At 43.9% G+C, this 24,362-nt stretch overlaps 1 protein-coding gene across 4 annotated transcripts in view; it reads left to right on the forward strand.

Moving 5' to 3' along the window:
* Window positions 1–24,362, forward strand: part of RTN1 (reticulon 1) — a 121,486-nt gene that overhangs the window by 2,952 nt on the left and 94,172 nt on the right. Inside the window, exon 1 of one of the 4 annotated variants that reach the window (XM_021402720.1) lies at window positions 18,948–19,177. The exons of the other annotated variants lie outside the window; for them this stretch is intronic. Within the exon in view, the coding sequence (XP_021258395.1) occupies window positions 18,988–19,177 (190 nt within the window). The 5' untranslated portion in view covers window positions 18,948–18,987. Of the gene's footprint in view, window positions 1–18,947; window positions 19,178–24,362 lie in introns of those variants that run through there. 4 annotated transcript variants of the gene reach the window in all.

A 24,362-nucleotide genomic window follows, 5' to 3' on the forward strand; every position in this document is an offset into this window, starting at 1 on the left:
GAGTGGGCTCTGATGGGCACTGTGTGTTTGTATGAAGTTTCCCTGTGGTACAGGGCAGGCTTACTTCTTAGGTCAACAAAGGATAGCAAAAAAACTGAGTTATTTTTGATGTCTTAGACTTGGGCATAGCTGTTGAAAGTCTCCTGCAGGGAAGTGAGAAAATAAAAACTCAATAGAAATTCCTTAGAGCAAGCAATAGGTAAGACATTATTTACAGAATGTTTTATTATTGCAGTAACTTCTACAGCCAGCTCTGAATCGGATGTTATGCTAACAGAAGAAATGAGCTCACTGTTGGTCTATAAAATAGCAGTTGCCTAGTGACTCATGATCCTGGCACACTTGCTTTATGCAAACAAAAAATAGCACTGTGCAGTAGTAGATACATGTTGACTTTTTGTTGGAGTCACTGTCCCAGAGCTTACAGCACTGATCCCTGAGGGGCACCTCTTGTTACTGATCTCCATCTGGACCTTGAGTCATTGGGTACAATCTTGCAACCAGTTCTTCAGCCATGGAACACTTCACCCATCAAATCTATATATTTCTGACTTAGAGAGAAGAGTGTTATGTGGGACCCTGCCAATGGCCTTATTGAAGTTCAGACAGGTGACATTAGTGGCTCTGTCCACTGATGTCGTTACACCATCATGGGAGGACACCTGGCTGCTCAGGCAGGACTTGCCCTTGGAGAAGCCATGCTGGTTCTGTCATTCTGAACAATAAAACTGGAGGAGTTAGCTGGGTAGGCTGTCTCTACCTGGGGACTGGCTGGGCACTGGCTGGTGATGACAACTGTGTTTCACGTTTACACTTGTTTTTTTCTATCTTTGACTGTTTTTTGTTTCGTTTTGCTTTGTTTTCCCCCTCTTTCTTATTGAACGATCTTTACCTTAACCCACAAGTTTTCTAACTTTTACCCTTCTGATTCTCTTCACCCCTTCCTGCTGGAGGGTGGTGCTTAGCTGCGTACTGGGGTTAAACCAGCAATGCAAGGTTGTCACTAAGGAATGTCACTGTGTAGGCACTGCAAGAAAAAATAAAACAGGGTAAAACGATCTAGTGCAAAATATATGAAAATAAGCAACGTATCATAAAATAAAATTTGCTCAGCACTTATTAAATGGATTGTAAGTTGGCTTAAAAGCAGACTTTAAAATGGGAAAAAACATTTTAATGATTATTAATCGATTTTGTGAAACTATCTAATCATTTTATTGGCCATCCAAATGTTATCATAGGTCTCTGCCAGTTGTATCTGTAGATGGCACGGACATGTTGAGCAGTAAATAATGAAGTTACGCCTACATTATGTTTTGAATTACCTAATTAAATGGTCACAGTCCAGCAGTATGCACTTTAATAGAGCTAAATGCAAGCTGATATACTGAGGCTATATGGGCTACACTTACAGGAGGAGAAAACCCCATCCTGGAACGCTCTGAATTAGAAAAGGAATATAGGTTCATCACAGGAAATTGTTTCAGCCTGAGCTCCCATTGTAAGTGTAAATAAAGTCAACCAACATGATCTGTGGATTTGTCAAAAAGGTGAACACGGGAAATATGGCAGGGAAGGGGTTTTTCTTTTGTATGCTGCAGATAAAACAGCTTCTGCAATGGCGTGTTTATTGAATGCGGCATCAATCCAGGGAAAGAACATACAAACTTGGTGATACGTTGCTAACAGACCCTCACCTTTAAGCTCTTTAAACCATATATATTTTTCACTGCTTATGAATGATAAAGTAAATCTTTTCACCAAGAAAGGAACCCAATTCTTCATCCTTTCTAAAGAGGATCTGCAGATAGAGAAATATGAATGAGCTTCTCATCTCAGTGGTGAATATTTCCCAATTTTTATAATGGGACAATCTCTGTTTGCATCAGGACTTTGGAAAAGTCACCTTTTTTTTTGTCTCCATTGTTTTCTTTTCGCACGTCTCTCTATGCATCTAGGGCCTGAGCAAGCTCTATTGAAACAAAAGTAAATCATTACATAGATAATAAAATACAGTGTAATGACAGTCTCATGAAATAGCCAAACAAGGAAATTTGGCTCTAATCTGCAGCTTGTATGTACTCCTGTAGCTCCACTGAACCCTAAAATACAACACGTGTTGTGGCCAGAGCTGTGTTACGCTCATATTCTTGCCTGCTGCTGTTACAGGGAATTAAACCTGTGAAAACCCAACCACCAGAGTAGGTGTGGAAGAATCACTTCAGTCTGGCCGTGGCAGCATCCTTATGAATGATCTGGTTGCACTGAGATCAGAATCACTAGTTACAAAGTGCTAGGTAGAAGCAAACAAAAATATCCAAGAGAGTCCTGGCACATATTCTACGATCACACTGCAACGTCAGTCACCAGTTTTTAGGAAATGTAAACTCCCAAAGCACCACAGAAAGTAGCACTGGAACATTTTGTCTAAAATCTCAGGCAAAATAATTGTACTAAAAAGGAGCAATGACATGGAGTGAGGAATTCTCACCTACTTTTCTTCTCCTGCACTTTTCCACAGTGACTAGCGCATCTCTTTGGTCTCTGAGGCACAAGGGAAATTCAAAACCTGCTAGAGTGGGAAAAGTGCAGTCAGCTTTCCAGGATGAAATAGAACCTTAATCGGTCTGTCTGAGAGAGATGGTGAGAGAAGCATTCGAGGTGTGGTACGAGCAAGCCTTTGAGATATTTGCATCTAATGACGAAGAGATCTGTTAGCATATTGCAGTACAAGAGTACTGTAATAGTGATACACAAAAATATGGATTTGGGCACGTAATGGACTTCCTACACAATCAGCTTAAGGGAATCCTAAAAAAAAAAAAAAAAAAAAAAAACCACGTATTTTTCTTGTATTTATTTTATCATCAAATTTTCTTCCTGGATCACAGAAACAAGAGTAGCCGAGCACCTTGAGAGGTCACTTAACTCAGCTCTTTGCTGCGAGGCAGAATTGTCTCTTTCCAAATGCTCCCTGTGCAGTGTTCCTGCAACTGGTTTCTAAAAGCCTCCGGTAATGGAAATTCTAAACCCAAAGACTAATGACAAACATTGATCCCTATCAGCACAGAAGGTTAGTGAGCCCAAGAGAAAATATTAGTATTTGGTAACAGCTCAGTGGCACTTTGATATTACATTACCTTTTAGATTTTTCTGTAGGAGATCAAGAACCTGGAAGTTTCTAAGCCTACACTGAGTACGTCAGGAAATTCCATAATTTCTCTTCATAAAAGTTTATATACCCTTATGTAGTGGAAATGCTAAGTCACAGCCTGAATCAGTGATGGAGCACCTGGTGGGAAGGCAGGGCCAACCCAGGGGAGCTCAGGTGCATGCAGTGCACCTGAATGACTGGAAGAGGTGGAGCCAGGATCTTCCCCTTCCCAGACCTCATTTAAGGGTTGGCAGTGGGGGTGAGGGCATCTCTCTGGAGGTTCTTGTGTGCCTGAGGCCTTTTTGAAGGTAAGCAGATTCTTTCCTTTATTTCGGTGCTTATGGCTGTTGTATTTGAGCGAATCCTCACTTGTTGCAGCCTGGTACTTTGTTACTCTGCTGTCATTGCTCCACTTTCCCTTGTGTTACACCCTTATGTTACATAAGGAATGTGTTTCTCTTTCAAATTCCTGAACTGAAAATTGACAGCAGGAAATGGAATTAGTATGTTTCTGATTTATTGTGATGGACAATTAAAAACACAGTTTATAATTTTAAACATGTTAATATATCTAAAACCTCCAAAACATAAAGCTGTTTTTGAAATCATCTAACAGGGAAACATCAGCCTCTGTCTGCTTGTTGAAGAGGGACTTTTGTTTCTTTGTTGTGATATAGCTGTCAATAAAACAAGCAGCAACAACAGCAAACTACCAAAATAACAGCTGATGTATTTATTTTGAAAACATGTAGCAAAAACGCACCTTTAATTCTTCTTGCATCTGCATAGGTGAAAATTCTCTAGGGCAAAAAGCCCATCTTCTCACCTCTGTAGCCATTTGCAGGAATCACACGTGGTATGATAGAAACATGACAGAAAGAAAAGAAAAATCTGGAGAAAAATACAAAAAGTAACCTAGCCACGTGCAATAAATTGGTTATGATTATAAGAAAACTTCCTCAAAAATGTGGTGGTAGTTGTTCAAGTCACATATCTGTAAGTTTGGGCGAAAATAAACGTGTAATACATATGGTAAACATTGTAGTGGAAGAAATGAAGATGTAGTGCTCTGCTGTTCCCAGCCCAGCTCACTGGCTTTAGCACTGTGGCGGGATGCTTCTAAAACCTAAAAGCTGTGCTGGCAAGTGATTTCTTCCAGGTTTTCATGCTGCAGTTTGTGATCAACTAAGATGTTTGAAAACAGTTAGGAAAACCGTGCATCAGTTCTGACTTCAGAGATACTCACATATTTAAAGATAATAGCATGATGAAATGCTTGACTCATGACATCAATAAATGAAACCGGAGAGGAAATGTATGGTACTCTGCTATGATAGTGGTAGCATGTTGTGGATTAAGCCTTCAAGACTGTCTAAGCATGTCTGAAAAATAAGCTTTCAGTCTCTAGAACGCAAAAGGAGAGGACAGAGGTTAATTAATTTGTTGCTTTTATTTGCCTTTGGTACTGCTCAACCACAAGGAATGCAGATGGCATTTTTTTTAAGGGTGCCCGGCAGCTTCTTGCAGTGTGACAAATCTGGGGCTGTGCTGCCACAGAGTAATAAAGACAGGCTTGGGCAAAGCAAAGCTAGCTCACGTTTCTAGGGAAATACTACAGGGCAGGATGAAAAGAATGAGAAAGATGTTAAACCTGGGGATGATTCTCTTGCCGGACAGATTCAATTGCTTTTTTAACAGAATTGTAAAATGTAATGTAGAGAGGGAATCCAAAATGTGCTCTCTGCCTGCAATGAGGATGGGCACTGACAGTAATCTTTGCGAAACCCATTTCTTCTTTCTGTCCTTTCTAATGTCTCTAGACCTTCAGTCGCCAGAGGAGAAATAACAGCTCCACGTTGGGTGAAAGCCAGGCAGAAAGCAACAGCTTCTTTTTGTGTTTGGGTTTATACATAGCTCTTAGTCTGGGGTTGCAGTTGGATTCCAAAGATGACTGTGTACTTTTAGAGCCTGTTGCCCTTGCTGCCTGCTGTTCCACCACAAAAAGAGGAGCAGTGTTTCAGTATTCCCCTCCCATCTGTGCTGGATATGTGCTGCTTGACATGCTCAAAAAATGATGCAGAAAAGAGGGTGGAGAGTGGTGTTACAAATACGCATCATTTGCCAACATTAGTTAGGTTAGTGAAAACAAAAGCTGATCACAATGAATTGCACAAGGGATCTCACAAAACTTGAGGAACTGGTCCCTACTGCTAACTGCAACCTGCTGAGGAGAAATCGCCGTGACTACTGTAGTAAATCAGCTCTCGCATCTCAGGAAGAAGTATCTTGGAGTCATTATGGATGATTCCATGAAAATATCAGTTCCATGTTTGGGAGCGATGAGAGACAAAGGCACCGCCCTGTGGCTTCTAGTGTTTCTAAACAAGATATCACACTGCAGCAGCAGATCGTGTGCCCGCACCCTATGCTGTACAAGTAGTTTGGCCTTTTTCTAGAAGTAGGAAATGAAGTGCTCACCTTGGAAAACAGATGACTAAATGGCAGAGGTATACAAAACCACAAGTGGCATGAAGATGTAAATAGGGAACAGTAGCCATTATTTCTTGCTATTGAGGCTCTAAAGTGTATCACAAAATCATCACGCAGGTACAGAACAAACAAAAGGAAGAATTTCTTCAAGCAGCCTGTAATTAAATTGTGGAACTTGTTGCTACAGGATATCTTGAGTGCTGAAAGCATAAATGGATTTAAAATGTCATTAGACAAATTTATGGTTATACTTCCATAAAAGGCTGTTAAACAGAAAGATGCAGTTTCAATATCAAACACAAGAAATCTTTCAGAATGGATTACAGGTAATATGCAGGGATATATTGAGGAAGGAGGGCTGGGCATTTCCAATCCCTATGAAAGGAGGTGATTTTCTTACTCCTGGTTTCTCTGTGTTCACCTTAATAATGTGCAAGTAGACACACTCAGAGACAGGATCCTGAACAATTCTTTCACTTGACCCATCATGGCTTTTTATAATTTTTACTTTGTTTCTTTCCCTTCGCTTTCCATTTATGTCTTCTTTTAATAACCAAACAATCAGATGAGCTAAGACCATGTGGCATGGCTCCTGGCTGACCAGAGTCTTCACAATCCTTTCTTTGTCCTGGGGGTGCTGGACAGTTCACACAATACTTGCAGCTCAATACTTGCAAAATGGGGAGATTTTTATTAGCTCCTGAGTACATGAGATGTAGGGTTTGTTTTCCCTGACACATTCCTGAAAAGACTTTGCACACAGTGCTGGGCAAATGTGGGCAGTGATCTGGGACATATAAACCAGGCTTATAGTTCTGCTTACTGGTGATGTGCTCTTGGAAAGGCAATGGTAGGGCACAGTGGCAGTAACTTGTGAGTTGAGGTAACATGAAAAAAACTCTGCTAAAGCTATTCTTCATGAATGAATTTTCATTATCCAAAAGAGCTCTTAAAGGCACCTCTTTAAAATCTGTAAATGATGCAGCAATGGACAGGTTTCAAACACCAACTGGGGGAAAAATGAGTAACTGGGAAATGGAGTCTGGAAATTAGCTTTAAAAAATGAGCTCTCTTTTGTAAGCTGATACAGTTGGGAACCTCTCTCCTCCTCCCCAAAATCCTGTTCTCACTGGGAGGTAGGAATGTTATTGGGTGCATAGAAAACCAGAGGATAAATGAAGAACAACATGAAAATGAAATAGCATTGAAATGGAACCAGATATAGGCCAATTTCATCTGCATATGCAGAGGCATTAAGTCATGAAACCACAGTAAAAACATGCCTAGAACACTGCAGCTAATTTCAGAAAACTGTTAATAATTAGAGCAAAGCAAACTTTATAAATCTTAAAAACCTGCATTAAAATGAAAATAGCGAGTGACTTATGGGAAGCCATGAATATCTCAGCAAAGAAAACACCAGGGAGGGAGAAAAGTTGTTTAAGCTGAAGTACACTATTGGCACAAGAGCAAATGGCTGTGAACTGTCCATGAGTAAATGTAGGCTCAAAATTATTCTAATTTGTCTGGCCCCAAGAGGAGTGAAGTTCTGGAACAGTTTCTCAGTAAAAATAAGAGGGACAGGGCACTGTATTTTATAATGACAGCACATTGTTTATATGATATTGTTGCCTGACATGGAAAAGAACTGTGCCTGGCAACCTAAAGAGTTAGTTATATTCTTGTATTTCAAGCAATTTTATGTTATAAGATGAAAATAGAGTTTAAGCAAATAAACATTTCAAGAGCAGAAGGAGAAAAAGTACTTTCCTGAGAAACATCCTGAGTGAAGTGGTTATTGAATACTTACTCAAAATATTAGTGGATGAGTAATTATTTGGGTTGTCCAAATTAAAGCCGAATCAGTAATCAGGGCACTTTCATGATGTGTCTTGTGGTGGCAAGTGTAAGGAGCATTGTCTGTCTTCATCAGAAATCCTGTAGCAAGGCTCTGAATGTTCAAACCCTGGAGCCCAGTGACAAAGAAATGATGCCCAGGAAGATGAATCCTCTTCACCAGGTGCTGGAAGGGAAGAAGCAAGTGACTGTAAGTCGTGGTTGTTGGGTTGGCAGCTCCTGCCTGCTCACCTCACCTTGAAGGCAAGCAGTGTCAGGTTTCCATGCTGCAGGTATTAGTAGGATCTGCATTTGAGAGAAAAGCCTGCAAACAAGTACACGTTTCAAGAGGCGCTTCAGGGTGGATGTTTCCAGCCAGATGGTCCAAAATGTCATGAAAACTTCAGATTACAAAACCAGTTGGCTTTAACAAAATTCATATAAATAAGGCACTAACCATGCCAATCAGTATTTAAAAGATCAGACCTCAAGTATAAGCATTGCTCAGTATGAAGTACAACATTATCTTCTAATTTTACTTTTATCTTTCATCAGCTTACTTCTTATCTCTGAAGACGACTTTTAAGTATTAAGCTGTCATCAAATCTTGTGTTTCACTATACCCAAAGTGTGATGTTGGAAATGCTCAGTGATCTCTCTCCTCTTTCTCAGGCACATGGAGAAAGCTCTTTTATCATGCGACTGACAAAATTAGCAGGGGTTTTCTGTTTAAATGCTGCTGGAACATTGTTTTCAGTGGTGGAAGTGATGGTATGGAGAACAGAACACGTGGAAGAGACACTGACAGAAGAGCAGGTCAAAATATTTTCCTCTTACAAAGCAGTCACTGGTGCTTAACTTTAGTGCATCTTTGAAATAGCAGGTGGAATCATTTGTGGTGTATCACTGTGGCACCAGGCCACATCCACGTTTTAGTGTCATTAATATACAAATACGTGAAGGGATTTTTAGTGAAATAAAATAGGTCTTTACCATAAGATGAAGATACGAGTTCTAACTTAATTGATTGTCTTTCCTGTTCTAGTGGAAATAAGCCATAGTAAAGGAACATGTATTTGGGAATACAAACCCTCTGAATGAGTTTTCTGGTTTCAATTCAAAGTAAAGTTTTGAATCCTTACACTTTAAGAATTGTTCCTGTGGATGTTGGTGGTCTGTCATTTCATTGTCTTCAGATCTTCTAATCTACACACTTGACATTTACATTCCTTCTTAAAACAAATATGCACCAGGGATGTTCAGTATCTTGCTGTGCCCACTTAGAGAAAACATTTCAAGCTGTTATCCTAGTACCAAATTGCAAAAACCATTGATGTTCTGGGCTCTGTCCAAGACCTATGTATGAATAATTAAGGTTAAAAAAAAAATACAAGTTCTCACATTCCTTTTTCATGAACTCACTTGATCTACCTTTCAATACTGAGAATACTGGAGCTGGACAAAACCCTGCCAGCAGTACTTTCCTCCTGAAAACATAGTTTCAGAATAATGTATGATGTTGTATTGATTCTGCTGAAACGTTTCATAAATGAGCACAAAGGCAATTAAGCTAGGGAATAGCTGCAGGTACAAGATGCTTAGGAAGCTCTGACAACCTGGAAAAAAAAAAAAAACAAACAATCTCAAGTGAGATTGCTTCTGCAAGGCAAACCTCAAGCATCCATTCACTTTTTAAATTTTGAAGTCTGTATTGAACCGTATGGTCATTTATTATGTGTTCATGTCATTTTGATTTCACGTTCCTGCCTGGAGAGCCTCAAAGTTGTCCATCAACTTCCTCTGTCCTCCCCCAACCCCTGACATTTTTCAGAAGCCTCTTCAGAAACTTCGTAAGAACTGTGTATATTAAACAAGAATCAATTGCGTCTTTAGATTAATTTAGTTGAGAATGGTGTTGTGAAGCCTATTCTGCAATCTGTCTCCTGGTTGCTCTATTGATTGAAGTCCTAGAACTCAAAAAGCACCTGATGCTTGTGGTAGATGATAGGAACATGCAATCCTTCCACCACTAGAAGGCCCAGTGATCCTTATGAAGGGTTGGTAAGTCTTCCAAATCTAAAGCATAGAAAGTGTTCAACTAGTTTCATTTGGCTGAATTTTTCTTCCCAGCTCCCTGAGCTGTGCAAAGGGCAAAAGCTCCTTTCCTCTTACAGCATCCTTCGCTGGCTCTTAAACAGGTTTTTGTTTTCTTATCCATTTCTTTACTGTGTTTGTCTGTAAAGAGCTGATTAGAATTCAGATAAGGAAATTACAATGAGTGTGACATTGTTTTTTCTGTTTGAGCACAATGAGGACAGATCCATTATGACCTATTCTAGGAAACCTTCCCTGTGATGTTGCTTGTGAGTGACAAAATGCACTTTGTTGTCACAGAGGTGAGTGGGAACCCATAGCTCTCTTTACAAAAACATAACGTTGATGGCCAAAGCTGTATGCTGACGCATGTTATGAACTCTTCCAAGTCAGTGATTGATCTCAGCATTTTGAGGAAAGATGCATTTTCTTCATAATCCAGCAGAGGGCCCTGGCCATGATTTCACCGTATTGACAGAAGACTTGAATTATTGGGTGGGATTGGATTGTTCACGGGAAACCAGTAGAGCCCTCTTCCAGTCTGGGTTTCAATTTTTTTTGCAAATGTCAAGCTACATTAAGAGTATGCTACAAGTTCATAAAAACAAATGATCAGACTTATTTTCTTCTCTACCCACTCTATTGCAGAATGCTGAGGATAAAATCAGTGGTTTTAAGGGTTGTTAATATCAGGGATTAATGCTGCCTGGTTTTGCTTTTTTGGCACTGACATCAGAGTTTGAGGATTGTAGGGTTGTGTTCACTACAAGCATTTAATTTGCAAAATAAAGCCACAAATGAGAAGGGTTGGTAAGAATTTGCAGGTTGTTCTGTCTAGTTTTGGTGATGCAATATATGGAATGAACTACAAAGTGATTCTGAAATGTAAAGCAATAATGTTCCCTTTGAAGTACTGATATAAAGTGCTGAATGATATATCAGTTAGATGCAAAAACAAATCCCAACCCTGCGAATATTATAGAAAAACAGCTTATTTGAAGTTGATGGGATTAATTACAAATATAAAATAGAACCTGGTTCTACAACACTTCTGCTAGCAGGAGTTTAATTTCGTATATTTAAAAATTAGATCAAATGTCTCAGAATAGCTCTCGATTGGCTTCATAATGGCAAAATTCAGCCTCTGCCTGACTCAGCCCTCTGTGTTTCTCTAGTGCCTCAACACTGTGTCTATCCTTGAGCCACAGAGTTCTCATGTCATCGATGAGATGTGTGGGCAGCAGCCAGCAGAGGACTAAATTCAGGATTAAAGCCTAATTACAGTATTGTAACACCTGATGTCTAGGCAGGCAGAGCCAGCTCAAAGGGGCAGATACACATTCAGCATTTGCTGTCTGTTTTGAGTCAGGGCAGCCATGCTCAGGGCATGAGCCCATGAATGAACAAGGCAACAACCTTTTGCTCAGCTCCTTCTCGAAGAAATATTTGAATGAGAAACGAGTTGTTCTCAGCCTGATCTTGATTTATGGATTGCTTCCAGTGGCTGCTGTAAATGTGTTATTGGTTCTCATTTGCATACAAAGCAAGAAAATTGGTCTGTGCTAGGATAAAAATGGAAGCCGCAAAAATCATGTTCTTAAATGTAAGACCTAGCCATCAAGATTTCATGGAGACAGTTACTTAGTGTTCTGCTTGATCATATCTGTCCTCAGGCTTCTTACATTAGCCTTGGTCACTCAGGTTACCTATTAGCATCTTACTTTTCCATGAACCAATGGCAAACATAGATTCCCTCACTGCAACTGTTAGAAAGCACTACCATTTACTAAGAGATGACAATTGCTTAGGGGTATCTCTGGGCACAAGTCATTGTATCTATTAAGAACGTGTTCCCTTTCATTGCGGTTACATCAATATCTGCACATTGCAGTAGTTCTGGGTTTTAGGGATGGTGGCTGCACCTATCAGTTACACTTGAAGGTGAAATCTCTGGTGTGTTTTACAAGTGATTTTAGGTTTTTTATCTCCTTTGGTTGACTCTCTGATACCCTCCATGCCATTCCAAATCCTAAGTGAAAGGATATCCAGCCATTTCTGTTTCCTGTAGCATGCAAAGTGTCAGCCTTACTCTCTGTGAGTTTCCAGAGACTTTCAGACAGTACATAATCAACACTCAGATAAATGCATGCACTGTATCAGCATAAATCAGCACTCAAATGCTAACCTCTAATGGACTTGCTGCAGAGCTGTGTAAATGCACAGAGCACTCTGCACAAATAGCTTCTGATGTAATGCAAGGGAATGAGAATTCATGAAGAAAACTTTCTGCTTCTCTGGTCCCTGGCTGAATCTTTTTGGTACCAATCTAAATGTTCTGTGATGGATGCAGTTCCTGGATAGACCTTTGCTTCACTTTAGCTTCTCCTAAAAGTAAATCTGCAGATATTTTTATTTATTTTTGCTTGACTTTTGCTGTACTATACCAAAATCATTGTGCACATGACGTTTGGGCCACTATGTAATCTGTTCAAAACTCACAGACTATCTTGTCTGACACTCTCCTTTCAGCTGGATCATTAACAGTGACGGTAAATAGCACCAGAACCATCAGTGTTACCCTGAGCACTTTTCTCGGTGATAATTGCTCTGCTAAGGCTTGGAGAATGCAGTCCTGCTCCATGCAGCTGGGAATCTCCAACCGGAGAAATTCTAATGCTGCTGCTTTTAATAACCCTGGGCTAGGCTCCCACGATATGGGATAAGCACTGTAGAAAGATTAAAAAAAAAGATTTAAGTTCTGAAGATGCTTGGGAACAGTACTTGCAAGAGCATGCAGAGATCCCGATGCCACATCAGGATGTATTTCCAAAAAAATATCACCAAGTTCATAGGCTCTGAATCAGACTCCTGGTCCAGTGTCCTCTAGGACAGGGAATCATTTCAATGGATATGTATTCTAGAGGTGAGTGCAGAGCCTTTCAGACATAGCTCTTGGATGGCAACTCACCTACCAAGCCATGCTGAAACTAGGCCACTACAGAATGTATCTTGCATATGCAGAGCTCCCCCTCCTACTCACCCGTCTACTCTGCGCAGCTCTCCTACCCTGCAAAGAGGTTGGAGGTGGGAGGAAAGGGGAAATGGGCTCTGCTGATCCTCTGCTGGGTTTTCTCCTCTCTGACACCTGATATGCACACGTGACTTGTGTCTGCTTATGTGGCCAACAGCTCTGCTGTTTAAACTCATGCCCATGGATTTCTTTGTAAAATTCTCTTTTTGGTGAAACAGAGGTAATCCTCGGTGCTCCCAGAGTGACTGTTGTTGTGGAGGGGGTGAAGGACTGAGCAGTCAGTCAGGCTTACCCGGGGAGGGCACCACCTTTAATCACATTTCATTACAGCCAGAGGGCTAGAAACACTGAAAGCTCTTGCATGGTGTGGGAATTAAAGGGCCAGGCAGGGGTTTACATACTGCTGTGGACAGCTATTGCCAGGCAGACCTCAGAGAAAGAAGCTGTCTGCTAGAGACCGTGAACTTTGAACAATATGCAGTAAAAATGCTGCTATATGGACTCTGGTATTTTTGACAGTGCACTTTCTAGAGGCCCCACCGAACCCATCTCCTCATTTTGCAGCATGTGGTAATAAAGGGCTCTGTCCAGCTGCAGTTTTGGACTGAGTACCTGTCTCATCTCTACAGTTGTTTGCACAGTCTGCTCTCATTTATAACAGCTGCTAGCTCAGAAAGGCTGGTGATGTTATACCAGTACACACCTTTCTGTCTCTCCTGGGCTTAACCAGATTTGCTGCTGCCTTGCTGGCACTGGGATGTCTATGCTTTCAGGAGCCAAACTGCATCTAACATCCACTGGCTGATGCAGAAACTTAATCCAGATTGCAGAGCAGAGATATGAGCCTTTGTGTTTGGTCTCAGGAGTGCTGTGGAGGAAGTGGGGATGCGGGTGATGCTTTGAAGATCTGCAGGAGGCTGCTATTTCCAAATGAGCCTGAAGCATTGGCCTTGGCATTTGTAGCAATGGTAGGAGCACGTGGAAAGATCCTTGAAGAGGCTGCCTGCTCCTGCCTCATATTCAGAGCTTGTGGAGCGGGAGAAGGTATGAAGACCAGAGATCCAAGGGGCACCCCACGGGGGAGCACTGTGCGAGGGCTGCTTGATGCACTTAAGGTGACAGGTGGCCTTTGGGAAGGAGAGTGCTTATCACCACAGATCAGCTTTTCTCTCAGGCTATTTGCTTCTCTGTAGTGGCAGCCTTCAGTAGGTTGGCCTGCCCAGCAGAAGTCGTTATCCTCATCCTGAAAGCATCATCTTGAGATTTCCAGCCTTACCTTGGGAATCCCAATAGCTCTCTGTCTCTTGTAGGACAGGATCCTGATTGTATGCTGGGGAAGGCAATCCATGCATGCTGGCCAGGACAGCATTGTTGTATACTCCCAGTGCTATGCCTGTTTGGAGGACGGGGTGTGGAACATGCCTGGAATCTGGGCAGTCTGCAATGCGGATGTGTTGAATTTGAAACGATAAGTCAGGTGCTACAGTGCCAGAATCTTTTATATTGAGTAGAAGGAGGTTGTTTTATTCATCTTTTTTCCCTATTTGTTTCAGAAGCTCTTTTCTTTCTCATATTGCTTTTTTCCTTTGCAATTGATTTATTCTAAAACCTCAAGAATAATCGTCGAGGAAGGGGAGATAATATTTTCTATTACAGCATCAGTTGATATATCCTGCCAGGTCCTATACTCTTTGCTGGTAATGTTACATCTGAGACCAAAAATCCCCTCAAGGTTTAAAGTCACTTTGGCCAAGCAGCACACATCAGCCCCGTAGCACAAAGGGCTGTAATGGGAAGAGAAGCAATTTGTGTGCATGTGTTTGCAGACTTCATACATTCAGAGTTATAATGTTGAAAGGGAAGAGCAAGAGAATTAAATATCAATGAGCAGAGATAGATGAGCCCTGTGGATGTCTTTTTTCAACACAGTACAACACAAACTACCAGGAGCTTTTGTAAATTCACTGAAAATAGGAAGGAATCAGCTTTGTTCATTTGTGCCAAGTATTACCTAAATACACACACACTTCTGTTAAGCACACAATTGAGTCTTTAAAATGTGCAGTGACGCAACCTTACACAAGCCATCCTGAGCTGTGCTGGGTTCAAGCATGCAGAATGGATCAGTCAGGCTTGCAGAGTGTCTGTTCGGATGTTCCCGTTCATTCATACTGGCAAAGCAGAACTTTGCTGTCAGAAATTTATGTACCACATGTGGAACGGTCAGTGGGAGCCCAGAGTTTGTATCCAAGATCTGAAGTTGGACTTGTAGGTTGCCACCCAATGTTACGTGGGGATGAGCAGGGCTGATCATATTGCATGAGACTGCTCCAGGTCACCTGGGGACTGCATAGGAACTGGTGAAATAAAGTCCTGGGTTGTCCTACAGTGGGGATCCCTGAAGCAAAAGCCGCTATTTGGATGTATTTATGTGCTTGTCCCTACTTGTCCCCACTTCTCTTCGATAAAGCAGAGCACACAGTCCACACACTCTTCCCTCCACATCTCCTCCTATAGTAACGCCCTGTTGATGATGGCAGCCCTCAGATCATGATCACCTTTTTGGTCTGTAGCAATGAATCATCCTGAGCCTGTGTGCACAAATTTCTGATGATGCTGAGTTATCAGAAGACCTTTATGGCCGCAGATCGCTCACACAGCAAAGTAGTCAGGGCTTGGTACTTCTCCTGAGCTCTCTAGTCTACTGCCAACTCCAACAGAAGGGATCATGGGAACACCCCAGAGAGCGGTGGACGCAAAAGAAAAGCAGAGTCTGAACAAGGACATACATTAAGCTTTACAGGGAGACTTATTTTTGTATATGTACTGGGTGTAATTAACATTATTAATAATTAAAGTCACCAGAATCGTAATCAGACAATATAACAGGCGTGATAGGGTGTGTGTAAAAGGGGAAACAATGAATTGGTTAAATTTATCCCTGTTGCTCAAGTGGTGAGCCTTAGATGTGGAATTCGGCAGTAAGAACACGGTGACTAAAATCATGCTTCTGAACTGGAGCAAACGCCATCTTAATGTAAACAGATAAAGAAAACCCAACAAGCTTGTGCTTCTAAGGCAGCTTGAGCATGGTAGTGGGATGTATTTTTATTGTTGTCCTGTGAAGATGTTGCTAACAATAAATGCTGTGTGTGTGGGTTACGGGTGAATCCGTGCTTCTAATGAGCGGCTTGGAGAGCTGCATGGAGATCACTCTGGTGGAAGTCAGTAAGGGTATTGCTGAGTGCTGCAGGAACACAGACAATGGTGAATCTTTGTATATCTTGTCATCTGCTGCATCAAAAAATTTGAAGCTGGCATCAAAGATGCATTTTCTATCTTAGGTGATTTTAGAGAATGGATTTAGTGGTCGGTGACCCTGCCCGTGGAAGGGGGGCTGGATCTTTGAGGTCCCTTTCAACCCAAGCCTTCTATGATTCTGTGATTACCAGGAATTAAAGAAAAACTAAATTTAGTAGACTATGCTGTGTGATGTATACTTCTGTAAATGCTTTAACAAAGCAGTGGCTCAGGAGGAGATTTGCTGATTGTCTGTACCCTCTGGATAGCCATATTTCAGCCAAGGGGTTTGGAGTGGTTTTCTTCTTGTCGCCCAGATGGCACTGCATGTTGTGTTAAGACATATGCTGCCCTGAAAGTAAAATGACCTATATAATAATTGCTGATCTAGAAATAGCATGCAAAGCAGACCAATAGAAGTGGGTTTGCTGTTGTTGCTTTTCAGTAATTAACTGGACTAGGGAGCTCAAAACGAGAAAGAAATTATTGGTGGTTGTGTTTGCACTGCCTGTTGAGATCTGCGCCAAGCGCTAACTCACCAACCCATACCACAAGTTTCCAGGTTTCCAGTTATAAGGGGGAAGATCTTTACTATGAGAGTGGTGAGGTGGTGGAACGGGCTGCCCAGAGAGGTTGTGGATGCCCAGTCCCTGGAGGTGTTCAAGGCCGGGTTGGATGAGGGCCTGGGCAGCCTGATCTATGATTAGATGTGGAGCTTGGCGGCCCTGCCTGTGGCAGGGGGGTTGAAGCTTGATGATCCTTGAGGTCCCTTCCAACCCAAGCCATTCTATGATTCCAGGTTTCTGGGGCTGTCCCACAAGGCACCAGTGCTAACAGGGCAGCTCTGAGACAGTAAACTCAGTTTATAGCTGCTTCAGAGGTGGGTGTTTTTTTTTTTTCAGGGCAATATAACAATAACCATGTAATTTCCCTTTTTGAAGCCAAATTGTACTGATCTTAGTCTACAGTAGCTCCACACTAGAACTGTACCATGCAATGTACGTACAGAGTTGTAAGTCATAGGATGCTACTATGCTTAGCACTCAGAACTCGAGACCACGGAGTTTATCTGAAGTCACAGCAGTCACCTGGATTGCAGTGTGTTTGGCTAATCCTGAGCATGTTTCTCATGCTGGCACTTGGGTGCTTTGGTTCTAAGCCTCCCCAGAGGCTGAGGAGCCCATCTGTGAAGGGCCCGGGGGAGCTGGCACTGAATAGCACTGATTCAGGGGACAGCAGGACGACTCCCAGAAATAGATCCTGAACTTGAGACAGGAGAATTAGATTGGGTATAAGGAGGAAGTTTCTTACATAAGGGTGGTGAGGCACTGGCACAGGTTGCCCAGAGAGGTGATGGATGCCCTGTTCCTGGGGACATTCAAGGTCAGGCTGGACAGGGCTCTGAGCACCTGATGGAGCTGTAGGTGGCCCTGTTCATTGCAGGGCGGTTGGACCAGATGGCCTTTAAAGGTTTCTTCTAACTCAAACAATTCTGTGATTCCTTGGGATTCCTTGAGAAGACAACACAGACGGAAATGTTGAAGGCTACTTCTAAGGCTCTTCATCTTGCAGTATGGGCTTACCCTGAGTTTTCTCCCCCTTCACATGGAGAGAGTAGAAGTGAATTAAGTTTTCAAACCCAGGTGCAAGCATGGCTTCCTGAAGCTGGAGAAGATCTAAAGTGTGGCTGGGGATGCTGTGATATAAAGAATTCAGCAGGAGAACTATTGCTGCAACAGGCACAGAGCCAGTCTGAGGTGAAGTCTTCTGTCTGGGGCAACTGCTCCCCGCGTCACAGCTTGACTTTTCACATCAGAAGAGACAGATCCTGAGAATCCCTTTCACAAAATTCCTCTTATTTTTTGACCTGTCAGTACCAGAGCTCTGTGCAATGCAGGAACGGTCCTGTACCACCTGGCTGAATCATAGAATCGTTTGAGTGGGAAGGGACCCTTCAAGGCCATCTGGTCCAAACCCTCTGCAATGAACAGGGACACCTGCAGCTCCGTCAGGTGCTCAGAGCCCGTCCAGCCTGACCTTGGGTGTCTCCAGGGATGAGGCACTTACCACCCCTCTGGGCCACCTGTGCCAGTGCTTCACTGCCCTTACCATAAAAAACCTTTTCCTTATATCCAATCTAAATCTCCACTCTTTTTAGTTTGAAACTGTTTCCCTTGTCCTGTCACAATAGACTGACTTTGCTTCCTCCTCTGTAAAAGTACAGCAAGGGTACTGGTTCCCAACGCACCTGGGAAGTGGCACAGATCCTGCCCCTGCTGCATCTCTTGCCAATGCTCCTCTCCTTAATTGCAGGGCTCCCTGCACCGCCTCTGCTAGCACAGCTTGCTTAGGAGAATCAGTAAGAATGAAAATACAATAACAAAAAAAAAAGGGGGGGGGGGGGGGGAGGAGGAGAAGAATAAACAAGGCACACAGACACCTGCTGTGAGTTTATTTTGACAAGTGTCATTTAGATGCAAGAAGCTGTGATCGTCTCTCCACGGCGTGGCTGCGAGCAGCGCGGAGCCAACTGCACAAAGGCGAGCGCTCAGTTGCAGAGTGTGGCTTTTTCTGCTGGGCTGGTGGAGATCGGGGGCAAGTGGGAGCTCGTGGGATGCGCGTGGCCGTGGGGCTGCCTTTGCCCTGGAAGCGTAAGAGGAACCAGTGGCATCCCCACAATGAGTGCGCTGTTTTAGAGTGCTCTGCGGGATGCGTTCGGGGAGGGCATTAAGCGGCGGGGGGTGCGCCTGCCTGGAGGGGGGCGCGTTACCCCCTGTGCGCTCGAGTCCGTGCCTACCCTGCCGAAGCGGTTAAATGGGGGAGCGCGGCAGCCAGGCTGGCAGATTCCTGCCCTGTGATATGCCAGCCACAGGGTGACGCAAGGGCTGGAAGGCTCCAACTGAACAAGCCATTTTCACCTGCGTAATACGCGCTAGTGGAGATACGGCAACGGCGGCGGCGGCTCCGAGTCCCGCAGCCGGCCAGACCCAGCGCGGCCGCGCAGCAGCCAGTCCTCGGCGGCCACTTTCGGTGGCTCCCGCCGCAGCCCGAGAGCCGGAGCCAGCGGCCGCCTGGCAGCAGCATGTCAGCCCCGCCGGACCCCCAGGACCTGCTGCTGGCGGGCACCGCGGGGCGCTGGGCTGCGGCCGGGGCGGAGCAGTACGCGGCTGGGGCTGCGCTGCGGGATGGAGACGGGGCTGAGCAGCGGGAGCAGCTGGCGTTCGGCTCCGCCAGGGAGCACCCGCCCGTCGCCATGGCGACTGCATCCCCAGGTAAGAGGCGAGGGGTATCCGCTGATGCTCAACAAAGGGGCCTGGCGGCGGCAGCATCCCTTGCTTCTGTCCCCGTCCCTCCTCCTGCTCTTCTTCCAGCCTTGCTGCTTGGAAACATTGCTAACGAGTTAGCAAGCTTATGGGGGGAAATAGAAAAGAGCGAGCAGTCGTGGCCTTTGGAAATTATTATTTTTGCTATGGTGGGGGAGGGGGACGCAGGACCCAGCCAAGTTCCCTGAAGCTTTTTACAATTTGCTGGGCACAGGGAGTCCAGTTTTCTGTCAGATGTTGGAAGGCGTTTGGTTGCAGCCCATCGTGGTGGGGCTCTGTCCTCATTTGCCTTACACCTGTACGCATCCAGAGTGGTTGAGATTGCAAAGGAGTTACTTCAGATATTCCTTACGTACCTGAAATTCCTGCATGGCTCTGTGATGTTATTTCAGCACACTCCGATTTTAATGGAGTGACTGTTCTGAAGTGTTATTATCTTTTCTGCATGCTTTTGGAGATAGCATCTTAATCACAGACTTTTGGATTGCTGTGTTTTCCTCCGTTAGGCGTACCTGACTTAAGGTGCATTTAGTTTAGCTAAGCTGTGTGGGTTCATTGATTTTTCAGTTTACTTTGGAGATGTATTTGATTTCCCTTGGTTTGGGGTTCATTTCTTTAGTGGGCGTGCCAATAGCAAGTGTGCACACATTAATGAAGCTCGGAGGGCTTTGGCTTCCAGTAAGTGCTGATGGAAATGTCTGGGGGAAAGCAGCTCTATTTCCTTCTTGGTGGCATTTGCCCACTTCCTTTTGCTCTACTGCTCACCTGGGAACTCAGATAACGAATGACCCAGCCCTTGGAAAGCTGGTGGATCCCATCTAGATTCCTCTTTACTGGGAAGCAGGTGTTTCCATTATGCAACCTGACAGCATTAAACTTGTGTTGAGTAAGTTGAGGGTCAGGGCTTGGGACGGGAATCGGTCTCGTTATGCAATAGCTGCAGGAGCATTAGGAACTGCGTTTTTGGGCTGAGTCCCTCCCTAATCCCCTTCAGTTAATCAGCACAAAGAGTAGCTGGCCAGAATAATCAAGAGTCAGCATGGCTATATTATTCCACTCCTACTCGTCTGTATGTTATTTTCATGATTTGAGTGTGCATCTGTGCATGTATGTTCTCTCGACATGGATGTTTCCCTGCTGCTTTTCTGTCTGCTTAAAGCTACTGAGTTCAGTAGTAAAATGGGATGTAATGCCCACTGGCTGCTGTGAGAAATGTTTTGCTGTTTTGTAGCTTTGGGCAGGCAGAAAATCTGCTGATGTGCCGCTCGTTCGCTGATCTGAGCAGTAGGTTGTGGAACGTGACTTTCTGCTGGCGAGAGAGGCAGATGCTATTGTAAGGCTGCTCGGGGCACGAGGCACGTGCGTGGAGCAGGGCAGCATTGGGGTCCTGAGGTTGTGCTGCTCAATGGTGCAATGACACGAGGAAGGAGGAAGAGATCATGTGAGCTTTTGTTGCTCACTGATGGATAAAAATGTGGCCATGCTGAATCTTAGCATACAGAACAAAAAAGGCTGATCTCTGGAATAGTATAAATCCCTATAAATTGAATAGCTGTTAACATTTAATGAAGGCTTCCTCAGACTTAGCCTTGTTTGTAGATTCAGGCTTAGAGAATGCAGACTAGAAAGACTGGAAGAATAAAAGAGAAGAAAAAGAAAAAAAAGTAGAAGGAAAAATAAAGAAGAGGGAAAAGAAAAAAGGAAAAAATGTTCTGCTCTTGGAATCATCAGCAAAGGGACTTTACATATATTTGTTTGCATTTGTCAAATGGTGGCAAGGTAGAGATAAAGTGAGCAATGCAGACCTGTCCTGACGTTTGCTAGCAGTCAGTCTGATTCTGAATATTTTGAGAGCAGGAATGTCTTTTACATATTTTCCCTTTTGTTTTCCCTGCTTAACAGGTAACTGGTGTGTGTGTGTGTGTGTGCATGTGTGTGTTAAGTGTGTGTGTGTGCCAGACATAGCAGCATCCCAACCAGAGGAGCCCTGTGCCCGCAGTCTCTATTTGTGGCTGCAGTGCCTACATTTCTGTTCTACATTGCCTACACAGGGAGAAGTACAGCATTTCACGATTCTTTCTGTGACTAAATGTTCTCAAGATGCTGAGTAAGAGTTCTGTCATATTGCTGAGCATCTGAAACTGTAAAGTATTTCAGAAAACTCCGTAATTCTGCTGCTTACAGGAGACTCCTGTATGTTCCTAAATGCAGCAATGAACCCATGAAGGATACCTGGCTCCAGAAAGTACCATAAACTTAGAACTCTTGCTTCTTAATGGAGCACCTGGGGATAATTCAGGCAAGAAACAAGGCATCCAAACAAGAGCCACCTGGCCTGCTTGTTTTCCAAACAACTCCCAGCGCATCCTACATCTTTCTCTCCAGCTCTCAAGACAAGCCCTTTTTGTAAAGACTGCTGTTAACACTGTTTGAGGCAAGAGCAGGGTTTGGAGACTGGGAGATTCTCCCAGCATGAGAACAGATGATGGGAATTTATCACAAGATATTCAGAAATTTTCTTATGCAACCTAAAAATTTGCAAACTTTCCCCGACCTGGGCTTTTGTTTTAAGTTTGAAAACCAGCCAGGGATTGTTGAAAGGTTCGGGAATATTGTCAAGCTGGCCTTGGGCCCAGCCTTGAGCCAAGCTGGCTTTGTGTCAAAACCTTGTGAGTGGTTTCTGAATGATGAAAAGCAATGGGTTTCACTGCGTGTTCTCTGGATCAACCAAAATCTGCAATGATTGGAATTACAGAAGAATATTTCCCACAAAGAGTGGAAAGCTCAGAGATTTCTCAAGCAAAGTCAGGGTAATAAGGAGCTGCAGATCCCACAGCTGCTCCTCCTCCGGCAGTGAAGATTGACTCCAGTAGCTTCTGGGCACGGGCAAAGCAGAAATCCTCTTGCTTTTATACTTGCCCTCTAGATTTTGCTGAAAATATTCCACTCCTTCAAACTGCTCCTTCCCGAAGATGAATTTGGTTTAGGGTGAGAGGAGCTTGCAGGCAGCTCTTGCAAGGGCTGGGGAGCTGTTTTGTGTTGATGAAGAAGAGCCCCATATCACCCGACACACCATCTGGTCACAGATTCTGTTATTTATTTTTATATATCAACAGTGATTAAAATTCCCTGAAAAACATTATTTCCAAAAATATGACACAGGCTGCCAGGCATTTCCCAGAATAAATAAATAAATGTGGTTTCCTTCAGAGAAATGGCAAAAGGTAAGAAGGGACTCTACCTCTGTGTTGCGGGTGCAGGGAAGTGATGGAATCTCCATACCTGGAGGTGTTCAAGAACCGTGGAGATGTGGCACTAAGGAGCACGGTGGGGGTGGGTTGGCAGTTGGACTTAGTGATCTTAGGGATCTTTTCTGACCTTAATGATTCTATGATTGTGTGAGTCTATGGTTTTATCCATGGGATGATTTCCAGGCAGCAGTGGCAGTCCCTTCATCCACGTAGCTGAGGTTGGGAGCTGCCAGTGAGCTCTGCTTGCTGTTACTCACACCAGGATGCTCTTTGCCTTCAGCCTGGCACAGTGGTCAGGAGCTCCCTGCCCATCGTGTCCCGTTCCTCCTCCACAGAGAGGCCACAGGTGGGGTCCACCTGTGCCATGGGAGATGGAATTGAACAACTGGGCCATGCCTATGAGGATGGCAAACAGCACCTATGGGAGCAATAGCATGAGGATGGCTGGGCCACCAAGATGCCCTGCCAGCCCAGGGCTGTGGTGAGCTGCTCCCAGCAGAAGCCTGTGTTCATGCTGATATCCTTCACCTGTAAATCCCATTTTCTCTCTGGTTTTTGGAGAGAGTGAGTTACTGGTGGCTTTACTGCTCAGCATGAAAGATGATTTTGGTTGTTTCCATGCAGATTAAGAGCCCTGGTATTCACCTAGATGGAGAGAAGCAGGTATGAGCATGAGCGTCTGCACTTCTGTGGTTTGGCACTGAGGCTTTTGGGGTATGTCAAAGCACAACCAAATGCAAAAGCAACCTGCTCAGCTACCTTCTTTGCCTTCCTAGTCTCCCAGGTATTGCCCCCCAAGATCTGCACTGCCAAACATCCAAGGAAATGTACTGTTGAAGGCTGTGTGCACTGTAAAGGCTGACATCCAAAACCCATTGTTTTTTAAAGTTGCTGTAGAAAGAGTTTCGATAGGGTGGATTCACTGACCGAAGCATTTGCCACAGGGGAGCCTGAGGAGTTGTTCACAAATATGTCCACAACTGCCAGGCAGTCTGGCTCTGATTTAGCCAGCTGAGGACAGATTTGATCTCACTTTGGAAGAATAAATATCCACAACAATTCTATTTTTGAAATTTTAGTTCTTTCTGATTCAGAGAATTGAATTTGTTATTTTTTACTCTCCTCCCTGGACTGAAATGATGCTGGAATGAGAGTGATGGAGATCGTTTGGTGGAAGTCTCTGCGTGGCCCCTGGTATTGTGTGAGTGGAAGTAATACCTTGCAGAGAGACAGAAACGCTGTGGGTTTCTTCTTGAACCATTCTCTTCCTGTCATTCTCATAAAGTTTGACAGAGTGGCCATTTTGTCAGAGCTCAAAATCAATCAGCTAGAAAAAATTCTTGTTGAAATACCACCTTCCATTCCCACTTGGTAAAGTAGGAGTGAGAGCAACTCTTGGGCTCTCCAGCAAGAGCTCTGCATCCGGATGTGAAACGTGCAATTGGAGGAGCATAAAATCTCCAGGCTTGAAATCTGTGCAGCATTGTAGTTCTCGAATCCTTGCAGATCAAGATGCAGCTGTCCTAGCCCCGTCCCCTACAGGGATGTACGTGACTTCATCCCCATTTGACTTCAGAGCTGCAAATGTGTTGAGGAAGAGGATGAGGCAGATGAAAGAGAGAAGTAACACCAGGGAGGGTGACTCACCTGCCTTCTTTTATTCTTTTTCACTGGGTAATGAAATGTTTTATTTATAGGCAAGGACAGGGGAGGAGAGGCTGGGGAGGAGGAGAGCAGCAATGAGGAGGCTGTGGATGTTCCAGTTGAATTTTGCATGGGCTGCATGGCTCATGGTGTCTCAGTGGTATAACACTCCTTGAACTCTGGCAGCTTGGGGCCCTGGGGAGCCTGTTCCATGCCCACCACCCTCTGGTGCAGAACTT

The sequence above is a fragment of the Numida meleagris genome, chromosome 6, assembly GCF_002078875.1.
Source record: "Numida meleagris isolate 19003 breed g44 Domestic line chromosome 6, NumMel1.0, whole genome shotgun sequence".
NCBI classification, from domain to species: Eukaryota; Metazoa; Chordata; class Aves; order Galliformes; family Numididae; genus Numida; species Numida meleagris.